The 11755-nt window shown below is 34.2% G+C and overlaps 1 protein-coding gene across 1 annotated transcript; it reads right to left on the bottom strand.

Annotated features, from left to right (window-relative positions):
• Window positions 1-3354: 3354 nt before the first annotated feature.
• On the bottom strand, window positions 3355-4329 carry LOC118909852 (olfactory receptor 4K5). Its single transcript, XM_036880617.2, has one exon. The coding sequence runs from the start codon at window positions 4324-4326 to the stop codon at window positions 3355-3357; it is 972 nt and encodes a 323-aa protein (XP_036736512.2). The 5' UTR covers window positions 4327-4329.
• Between the last annotated feature and the right edge of the window lie 7426 nt (window positions 4330-11755).

Below are 11755 nucleotides of genomic sequence, written 5' to 3'. Positions count from 1 at the left end.
CTGGAGGCCTCTGTTGCTCTGCATTCTGGGAAATTGTACTCCTGAGGCTTTCCGTTACCCTATGGCTAACTTGAATTATTGCCAGTTGTTTAGACTTTAGGGGAACTGAAGTTTCTTCACCTTTTACCCTAAGCTAGCATCTTGAGGTACACTTTCCCCAGGCCGTATCATCTCTCCCTAGATTCTGTTACCGCACATCAGCTCCTTTAAATAGCTTCTGAGATAAGCATTAAGTTTCTGTTCTTTTTCTAAGGTATTGCTCATCCACTTAGCTCAGACACAGAGCAGATATAACTTACATTCTGAAGGCTGAGGAAACAAGTCTGCCCTGGCTTTTGGTAGCATCTCTTCTCATCATTTTTAAATATTCAAGTTAGCAAAAAAACTTTAGGAATATGTTCCTTTACATAGACAAAGTCTCTATTCTCATGGAGTTTAGTTCAATCTGGGAAAAATATATTAATCAAATAAGGGTATGGTTAGCATGGTGGTGTAAGTAAGAAACCATATTATACAGAGCCTTATTAACTGGGTTAAAGAAAGTTTTTTTTTTCCCTCCTTTATTCTAACAGTAATGGATAGGAATTGAAGAATTTTAGAGATGATGACCTTATTAAAAGCAAGTAGTCTGCTCAAGGTCACACAATAGTAAAGCAGTTAATGTTCAAATCCAACTCTTCTGACAGGCAGCTCAAAAGTTATTTTTACATTTACTAAAATTTTCATTTCTCCTCCTGCCATATTTTTACAGTTAAATGTATTTCTCTGTTGGCTTCTTAGTGGTACAGGAAAAACCTACAGAGATCTGTGAACCAGATGGAAAAGGTTTTTTCATATCATATTAGTTTGAAATGTCTGTATAAAAAAGTTTATTACCAATTTATATTAGGATTTGTTTTATTTTAAACAAAATATAACAGGGTATTCTACTGTGCATAATGTCTCATTTCTAACTGAAACACAATGCTATTTACCTTGAACAGTTTCCTTTAGATAGAAAGTAAGTTTGAAATGCATTGGTTTTAGTGTTGTGAATGACATTCTGTTTCATTTCAACTGGAGTAATTTGAAATATTTTATGGGAAAAAGTTTGTTAAGGTCTATGAATTCTTGGTTTTATGTATTTGTTTTTATTACTGAATGTATGACACTCAAATGTAGTAACATAACATGGTGCAGCTTCTGGCATGGTAAGGTTCTTTAAAGCTGCAGGGTAAAGGTGACAAGCAGATTTATCTTTTCAATTTAAGATTAATTCAATATCATAGATAGCATATGTTTCCATGTCAGAGATCACTTTACAAAGTCATTTTATTCAAACTAAAAATCAACTGCCTTCATATTAAAATATACAACTGAACAAAAGTAAAATTAATTGTGCAAGATTTATCAATTTTACATAAAAATCCTAAAAGTAAAAAAGGAAATATTTTAAACTTATGTTTATATTTGACTTACATGAAACAAATTACTTTAAATAGTATATAATAATATGTAATAAATAGTATATAACAATCTTATGTTATATAGTATATAATAAATAGTATATAACAATCTTATGTTTAAATGTTTATGCTGTTGTTTGGGAAGGAGTGCTATGAAAATAATATTTTCAAAAGAATCTCTGAGGCAAAGAATATCATGAGTACTTGAGTAGCTAATAACTAATACAGTTAACCAGATTACATAATGTCTGAATTTCTTAGCATATTGATTCTCATTGTCGATTGGATTTAATGTAACCATTTCATAAAACACTTAGAAAAAAGTTCAGTCTCATGCTACTGTAATTGAGTCACCTAGCATTAACCAAAAAAACGGATGGAATTAATAAACTTTTTAATGAATCCTACTTCCCTTATGCTTTGATGCTCTAGGCTGATTAGGAGAAAGTCATACAGTACATAGTCCTTCATTCAAGAAGAATGGTAAGGCTGGGCCTCCCTCTCTGAACACAGTGAGAGGCAGCCTACGTAGTGTTAAGTCCGAGAACATTGGTAAGATCACTGCTGCTTGTCCCTAGTCTAGATCTAAACTGCCAACTCTCTTCACTTACTCTTAATAAAATTGTATCCTAAAATTGGAAAGAAAGAAATAAGTACAAATTCCTGGAAGAGGTAATATGGATTTATGTTTACACTGATGTATAAATTACTGTTATGCAGCCCTTACTGAAAGGTAGATTTTGAAAGTAGAAAAGAGCAAAAAGTATCAGGTCTCAGAAGAGCTAGAATGCTGTGGAGAGAGTAAAATTTGGGTGGGATGGGAGAAGAGGAAATTCCCAAGGTTTCTTAATACTTTACTTAATGATGGCTCTATTAGGGATGGATTCAGAAAAAATTAGCTGAAATTGAGAAGATAAAAAGGAAAACAACAAAGAGCAAGACTAGTGTTTTCATGGTATAAAGGAGAATTACCTTTTATGAATTGAGAGATTTAGGAAAATAAACTTAAAAACTCTAATCAACATTAATAAATCCCTTAATGGTCCCTAGAGTCCAGGGTAGAGATCCAGGAGTCCTGTGGGAACCAGGTTGCAGTTGGGATGTATGTTTAACATTGACTCACTTTCACTAAGAACTCCATGTTTGGTCCAAATGCAAAGAGGGCTGCACAGCTACTCAGAACGCAGACTAAAAAGTTGGCATTGAAATAGTTCAGCTTTAAAAATTCTCTTCTACAACCCATAATTTCAGAGTAAACTGAAATTAACTGATCAGAGAAATCACATTAGATGAAAGATTTGAAATGCCAGCTCCTGATTATGTATAATTCCATATTTTAAAGTATTGTTAGTTATTGGAAAATAACATGAGATAGGTGTAATTGATGTTGGGGGAGGGATCTCATAATTTAAGTATCTCGACTTAAGTGTATGCATTTGTCTTAAATCAGTAGAGTGTCTATCCCCTGGTTGGGAAAATTCAGTTTCATAGTTAAATTCTTAATTACTATTAGATAGATAGATAGATGGTTGATTTTTCAGGCGTATAAATTAGGAAACTCATAAGATCAGAAAAACAGCTTATGCCCACCAAAGAATCAGGTACTGAATTTTTTTCCATCATATTCTTATTTACCTGTAACTAAAACAGTGTATGCATTGATAGTGTCCATAGATAGCCATTCCATACTTTATTTCCAGAACCAATAATCATGACATAGTTTTTTCAAGTTTTCTGGTATTTAACTTTTGCTTAGGTGATATCTAGGAAAATACTTTTTAATATCCATTGAATACTGTCCATATCATTGTCTTCATTACTTTCACCACAGTTGAGACATGCCACAAGAACACATGGAAGATTTTTAATAGACAGAGTACTGATTTGAGGAAGTTGAAATAATTGTATATTAATAAAGGGAATTCCTCACTACTAGTGGCATTTCAGAAATTTTCTTGGGCCTCAGGTAATAAGTCACAATCTTCCTCATGGCAGCCTTCATATCCCTGTTCCTCAGTGTGTAAATAATGGGGTTTAGAATGGGGGTGAAAATGGTGTAAAATATAGCAAGAATTTTATCCACAGGGTAAGTGGTAAAGGGCCACACATAGATGAAGATGCAAGGTCCAAAGAATAACATAACCACAGTGATATGGGCAGCCAGTGTAGAAAACGTCTTGGCCATTGCAGTGGATGACTTAAACCAGACAGTGACAAGAATAATGATGTAAGAGCCAACCAAGAAAGAGAAAGTGCTTAGGGAAAGAATTCCACTGTTGACTACAATTAGTATTTCAATGATGTAAGAGTCCAGGCAGGCAAGTTTGGTCAGTCGAGGAAGGTCACAAAAAAAGCTGTCTACTACATTAGGTCCGCAAAACGGCAGGTTCACGGTAAATGATAACTGGCTTAATGTGTGCACGAAGCCCACAGTCCAGGAGATCATAACCAGGATTGTGCACATCCTTCGGCTCATGATGACTACATAGTGTAGGGGTTTGCATATGGCTACATATCTGTCATAGGCCATGGAGACAAGTAGCACCATCTCTCCTCCAGTAAAAAGGTGAATGAAAAAAATCTGGGCTAAGCAGCCACTGAAGGAGATGGTCTTGTGTTCACTCAGAAAATCTGCAATCATCTTAGGGGTGGCGAAAGAAGCCTGACAGATGTCCACCAAGGAGAGGTTTCCCAGGAGAAAGTACATGGGGGAGTGCAGGCTGTTATCAGAAGTCACTGTGATGATGATGAGAAGGTTTCCCAGCACAATGACCACATACAATACCGAGAAGAAAACAAAAAAGAAAAGCTGGAGTTCCTGAGAACTAGAGAGTCCCAGCAACACAAACTCAGACACCACTGAAGAATTGACCTTATCCATGGATTCAGGCTGCAGACTTGCTCTGAAACACTCCTAAGGGAGGAGAAATAAGAAGGCATTAAAATTACGAACTAAGGACACTCTGACATGAAGGATTCTGAGATCCCAGATGTAATGTGTATTTGCTGAATAAACAATTTTGAAAGAATATGATAATGTATCTGGAGAGTAAGAAGGAGCTTATGATCATGTCTAAACAATGCCGAATAATTTTATCAGTCTCATTAGAACTGATCTTTTGGATAGTTTAAATTGTTACACAGTAGTAAATAAGATCACCTGTGAACTGAATCATGGTCACAAAACTAAAAGAGTGACTTAAAACCAACTCTTCAGGCCTTGTGGATTGGCAGAAATAATTTAGATCTGTTTGTATTGTGGTCATTTTCAATCATTAATTGTACTAAATCCTTAAGTACACATTCTCTTTAACTCTCCAAGGATATGCATGGCTTGATGTTTATTGTGTGGTGTAAAGTCACACTGTTTCACTTTAGACTATCTTTCCGGAGCTTTAATTCAGTATCTCAAAAAGGGGAGAAACCCACCTTTACAGGTTTTAAAGTTTAAAGATGATAACTCATAACATTCTTCTATCAAAGTAATTGTAATTTAATAGACACTGTTAATATGATAAATGTCCCCATATTAACAAAAATTTTTTGCCTTACTGCTATTGCAGGAATCATATTTAAACAATTAACTTAGACAATTCCTACTAAGGAAATACTGTTAAATATATATTATCCAGGTCTATAGTTAACAACTCAGTTTGTCAATCATTCATCTGGATTTCTTCTTTAAATTCATACTATAACTTTACCTTAATTATCTAAAACTCACTTTTGCTTGATTATTTAGCACATAGTTAGTACCTACCATAATTTTCCATTTTCTTTGCCCATCAAAATTATTAGGTTTAGGCCAGAAATTTGTTCAGAGAGTAGATCCTAAGAGTTTTCATCACAAGGATCTTTTTTTATTGAATCTACATGAAATGATGGATTTAAAACTATTGTGGTAATCATATTGCAATATATGTAAATCAAATCAACATACTGTACACCTTAAACTTATACAGTAATGTATGTCAATTATTCTCAATAAAACTGAGAGGGGGGAAGATGGAAAAAAATAGATTTAAGCCAAACTTGTGTTCCCCTGCTTATTGTTCTCCATGACCTTGCTAATACAGCTTTATAATTAATGAAAGAATCATTGTTTTAGGATTTATTTTTGCATGGGGAAATAAAATGATGAAGTTGTAAATGTCCCATGCCCCTAAAAATATGTTTTATTTGGAATCAGAATAATCCTAATAGTTATTTCAAATTTGCATCTCATTTCTTCCTGTAAAAATATAGCTCTACTATATAAATCTAATTTCATTGAACTGTGAAAATATTCAATGAGTTCTATTTTAGGAAATTGTATTAGCTTTGACAATTAATTGGACCACAGTTTTTAGTAAGGAACCTAAGAGTGTGATGTCATCCTAGCCCCATGCAAGGGCACAAACATCTTCTACTGCTTACTCATTTCATACAAGAAGCCAAAGACTGCCTATGTCCTAGGAAACAACCCTCACCTCTCGTTTTTCCCCTCAGCTTTGTTGACATAATATTTGACATATAAAAATTACATATATTATTCTGTTGCATAATCATAATTAGATCTTCTCTTTGTTCATTAGTTGATGTAAATGTTGGAAACTCAATAAACCACAATACAAATTATTTAAAAATTACATATATTTAAGGTAAGCAATGTGATGTTTTGATTTACATATACAATGTGAAACGATTACCACAATCAAGCTAACTAACATATCTATTACCACATAGTTACCTTTGTTTTTTTTTTTCGTGCAAACAATGAAGATCTACTCTCTTAGCAAACTCCAAGTATACAGTCATCTATTAACTATAGTCACCATGCTGTACATTAGATCTCCAGAACTTGTTCATCCTGCATATCTAAAACGTTGTATCCTTTGATCAACATACCCTCTCACTTAGGTGGATGTTGAAGGGGAGCAGAATATGCCATTCCAAAATATGGCACATTGACATACTGATTATTTTGAATTACATTTACTTGAGAAACAGCCAGTGCAAGAAGGACACTCTGTCCCTCCTTTGTTCCCCAAGTGATAAATCTCCCATGCAAAAGGTGCATTCCTTACACCAAGAGAAAAGAAGATATCACTAGAGATAAGGAATTTACAGCTGAGGAGGCTATATAAACAAACCTTGTTACTTCTTCACTCATTTACTACCCTAACCCCAAACCCTTTGTCTTCTCAGTTCTTCACAAATTTGTTGTTCCTTTGTCTAAAAGGCATAAAAACTTCCTGCTTTGGTCACTTCTTTGAGTCTCATATTTTTTATTGGGCTCCCAGATATACAAAATTAAATTTGTTTTTCTCCTGTTAATCTGTTGTATGTCAACTCAATTAATCATCCAGTCAAATAACCTAGAAAGGAAGAAGGGGAAAGTTGTCTGACCCTACAGTGTAATTGCAGTCCCCACAGGGAAGCTGTCAAGTGGAGAATGGTTCCATTTACTCACGGGAAGAATGTTCAGAGAAACATTTCACTGTTCCACATTTTGGATATGCCACATCTTGGTCCACATTCTGCATTAGGTATTTCCAAGTGGACTTTGGAGTCAGAGCAAAAATTTAAGATGACCCATAAAAATTAAATCAATGCTTTAGCAACAATGAATCAGTGTTTATAATATATATAAGGGAGCTATAATTGAGAAGATTCTCAATACCTTATCCTGTGTCTGACTCTGTTTCCTCATTTCTAAAATGAAGTTATTCTTGTTCAAGTTTATGAACTTGTTATGTAAAATGATGAATTCAACCTAATAAAATGGTTATTATATGAATGTAATATATATAAATAAAAGAATGTGGTAGATTTTTAGTGACTGATGAATAATACTAAAATCTGAAAGAGAATGGAAAAGAAAGCTTGGATTTGTCAAGACCCTGCTGGTAGTATCTGCTGAGTTAGTTGTTTGCATTCGTCTTGTATCAAGTGATCTTTATGACAGACCTGAGGGGAAAGCATTATTACTCCTGAACTTCAGAAGAGAAAACCAAGGCTCTGGCAGGTTTAGTAATCTCTAGGCAGACAGTAAGGGCTGCCTAATCTTAGCGGGGATTTGAAATCAGATAATAAAAGTAATGTTTAACATTTACTAAGTACCAGGCACTTGCTAATTTACCAGCAAAGTGCCAGGCACTGTTCTTTAAGCACTTTATGTATATTAATTGAATCTTCCTATCATAGTCCATGGTAAACACCCTCATTAAACCTGGTTCACAAGCAGAATCACAGAGATGATGAGTAACTTCTGTAGAGTTACATAGCTGGAAAGTCAACTAGCTAGGTTTTGAACCTTGACCTTTGGCTCCAGAGTTCATCTCTCTGATACTACATCATAGTCTTTTAGGTTCAGTTTCATGATATGAAACCCATACCATTTACATTATGCTAAAATTGAAAATACATGCTCTTGATTCTAGTATTTCCAACTACTGTGAAATATTTGTTCTTCAGTTAAGCCAGTTTTTCTCAACTAGGGCACTATTGACATTTGGGGTTGGATAATCCTTGTTACAGAGACGGCCTGTGCACTTAAGATGTTTAGTAGCATCCGTGGCTTACCCAATAGATGCCAATAGCACTTTCTTCCCAAGTGTGGCAACCAAATATCTAGACATTACCAGTGTCAGGTGGGGTGAGAGTCAAGGCCACTGAGTTAAGCTATCTTTAGCTTGCATTTTAGTCTCTCCCTCTCTTATTTAACTTTGCATCTACTGACAAAGTGCTTAGTCTGACTCATCAGAGAAAAAAAAAAACAACCTAAATTCTTCTACCTTCTTTAGTTGTTTTTTACCCCTTAATTTATTCTTTTTTACAATAAATTTCTTGAAAGATCTGTGTTACCATTCTAGTTCCTTTCCATATTTTCAGACCATGCCACATTCAGCCATGCCTTTTGCTGCCACAGTAAGGAAACTTTTTTATCATGTCCTCAAAATTATAATAGCTAATTTTCCTGTACTCTTAAGTGAAATAACTCCTAGTTTTTCATCTCAGAATTTTTAATATTATCTCTGTCATCCATACACAGCCTTACAAGATTTCTCCAAAGAACCTAGCCAAATTTCTTCTTCCCACTTCTGCACATCTTGAATTCTTTTTAGGTCTCACTTTGTATCCTTATGAGTCTTTCTTCCTCTCTCCCATGTGTTCTCTGCCTTCCTTGGGCATTCCATTCAGCTCTCTGGCATCAATTATCACTTCTGTGTGATGACCTTTAACTTTGCAGCGCCATTTCTCACCACACTCCAGTATTCCAAGCATGTTACTGACCAAGTTTTATGGTTGTGAATGCTACATAGCCATTTTAGATCTCAAGTCACAACTCAGCTCTTTTTCCCTTTAAACTTTTCTTTCTATGTAACTGTCACTATTATTCTCTCAGGTTGTAAACCTTACTGTTTCCTGGACCTCACTCACTTTTAACATCGTATCACAACTTAAATAAAAAATAAAAAATAAAATTGAAAGTCCTTAGCATGACAGCCAAGCATATATGGTCTGGTTTACCTATACTGTACACTGCTCTCTAGCAAAAACCAAAGATAGATAGATAGATATAGATAGATAGGGAGATAGATAGATAGACAGATAGTTGTGTATCTTTGCATTAATGAGTTATGCAATGATTAATGATTAAAGCAAATGAGACAGGATAAATTTAACTCTCTAGAATTAGAGTGAAAATTTCTTCTCTTTAAAGTATCTCATTTCTATCAATTTTTAAAAGTTGGTAAACAAAATATAGTTCTAATACAAGTAAAGTATTTTCTCTATGCTGCAATTTAAAAGGATTATTGATTTAAATGTACATTTACTAGGCTGGTAAGCACTGTATTTTCATTTTCTCATGTGATTCACAGATAATCTATTCCAATGCAAATGCCATCTCCCTAAAACCCTTCTCAGAGGCTGAAGTTGAATTTTCTCTTTTTTCCAATTTTGCTGTAGTCCTTTGCTTGTATATATGTTATGTGCTCTCTGAAGGTAAGATTTTTTATGTGGATATTCTTTCCCGGCCATATCAACAGCTTCTTGCATTTTTGTGCTTCTTATATATCAGTCACAGGATTTGGTATAAAGATGTGCATGGAATATTCTCTGTAAATGTGTTTTAGTGTTAATTGAAATATGTTTCACTTAATATCTGTCATTTACTCAACATTTCTACCTTCTAATCTTCCTGTGCACAGAGGCCTTCCCAGTGAATGGTCTCAAACTTGCCAGACCATAAACCACCTTTATAACCTTCATCTCTACATAGGACAAAAATATTTCATCTCATTAGTAATATAAGCTCATATTGTCATTAAAACCAGTGCCAATAATCAAACCACAAAATGCAAAAGGAATAAAATAATCCTTTTGAATTGCAGCATAGAGAAAATACTTTATTTGTTGTATTAGAACTATATTTTACCAGCTTTTAAAAATTGATAGAAATGAGATACTTTAAAAAGAAGAAATTTTCACTCTAATTCTAGAGAGTTAAATTTATCCTGTCTCATTCACTTTCATCATTAATAATTTAATCATTGCATAAGTCATTAATGCAAAGATGCACAACTATAAACATTTACTGAGTTTGGTATTTAACATTACCATACTTTTCTAATAGTTCTCCTATATAGGCATGTATCCACAAAGAAAGATATACTCTTGACTTGTATGTTTATTTAATTTGGTTAGGTGATAGTGAGAGTGTCCTAATGGATTTTTCTTAAGTACAATCACAGTTTGTCAGAACCTCTCAAGAATATTTCTCTTTTTTACATAATTTCTCAGTTCTCCCAGTCATGCTGACACATGAACAACCTCATCTTGACTCATTTTTTTACTTCTAATACATTTTTTCTCCCATTTATAGATCCTCTCTAAGGCACAATGTAATGAGTGAACACATAGCTAGACACAAGCTATTTTTAATGTATATCTTTTTCAGATATAACTTACCTGATATAATGCATATCAGAGCTGTAAATTAATTTCTTCAGTTTTTCTGTTGTGGAATTAATCTCTTCCACATAGTGATATTTATAGATGCCCTTTTTTTGTATCAAATTGGAGTAGTACCATTGTTTCATCTAATTGACCAATTGAAGCTTTGGAGATTTAGTAATAGATAGCCACGGTTCATCTTCCGATGGGGATTATGAATACCTCCCACTACATGTTCCCTTTGGAACAAAGTAAATAAATTCCACACTGTTGACAATCACAATGACGACCCTAGGACCACAGGAGAAAAAGGAAGTGTCAGTCAGCCCTTGGGAGGTACGCAAGATAAAGTATCTTCCGTGAATTCTGTACAGTTGAGCCTGCTCCTCTAGGGAAAATGTATAAAGTAGTACATTCCCTTGCCTAAATGCATTGGCTTGGGAATGGAAGGACATGCTGGGTCCTCTCTACTTGCGCCAGTGGTAATATGTAGGAAAACATAACTAATTAGAACTTAGAAGACATGGATTCTTTTTTATCAGCTCTATTAAAAACTAAGAATAAGTTATTGGACAAATCACAACTCTCTGAGCCTCAATTTACCCTTGTATAAGATGATTTTTAATACTTCAAGTATAGTGAAAGGGAACTGTTAAATGAATATCTTTGTATACAATGTTCAACTTTGTCAAATCTTAAATATTTGCCATATTTCCTTTATTTTTATTAAGAATAAAATGTTGGGCCACCCCAAAATATGCCACTTAGGCATAAGGACCATTTTGAGTTGAAGGCAATTGAGAACAAGGAAATACAAAAAAGACTCTCAGCCCTCCCTCTATTTGCCTGAGAGCCAGACAGAAATTTATAAAGGCATTCTCCATCCCATCTCTACCAGGAAGACAGACTTTTATCACCAGGGACAACTCTAGATCCTTATCAGCCCAAAGAGGGCACCAAAAACTGTATGTAACAAACTTTACTAAAGGACTAATATTTTTATCTTTCATTAATGCATATATATATATATACATATATATATATATGCATCTTTCCATATATTTGCTCCCCATATATATTTCCATATATAAGTTGCTTCTCAACTTCAAGCTCTACTACAAAGTCACAGTGATTAAGACAACCCGTATCCTAACTGGTACCCTGATTGTCCTGAAAACTCAGTCTTTTCCTTTGTCTTGTCACTATTTTAAAATTTATTGTTCTTTTAACATACTGTATAAGCCCAAGTTCTAACCACCCCTTGAGTTATTCATTTATGAGTGTTCCCATGAGTATGTGCAATGTATCTTGATAAATTTCTGTTGGTTTTTTCTTGTTAATCTTGTTAATCTGTCTTTTGTATATTTTAC

Source organism: Manis pentadactyla, chromosome 11 (assembly GCF_030020395.1).
Source record: "Manis pentadactyla isolate mManPen7 chromosome 11, mManPen7.hap1, whole genome shotgun sequence".
Taxonomy (NCBI): Eukaryota; Metazoa; Chordata; class Mammalia; order Pholidota; family Manidae; genus Manis; species Manis pentadactyla.
This window is presented reverse-complemented; position numbering and strand designations above follow the sequence as displayed.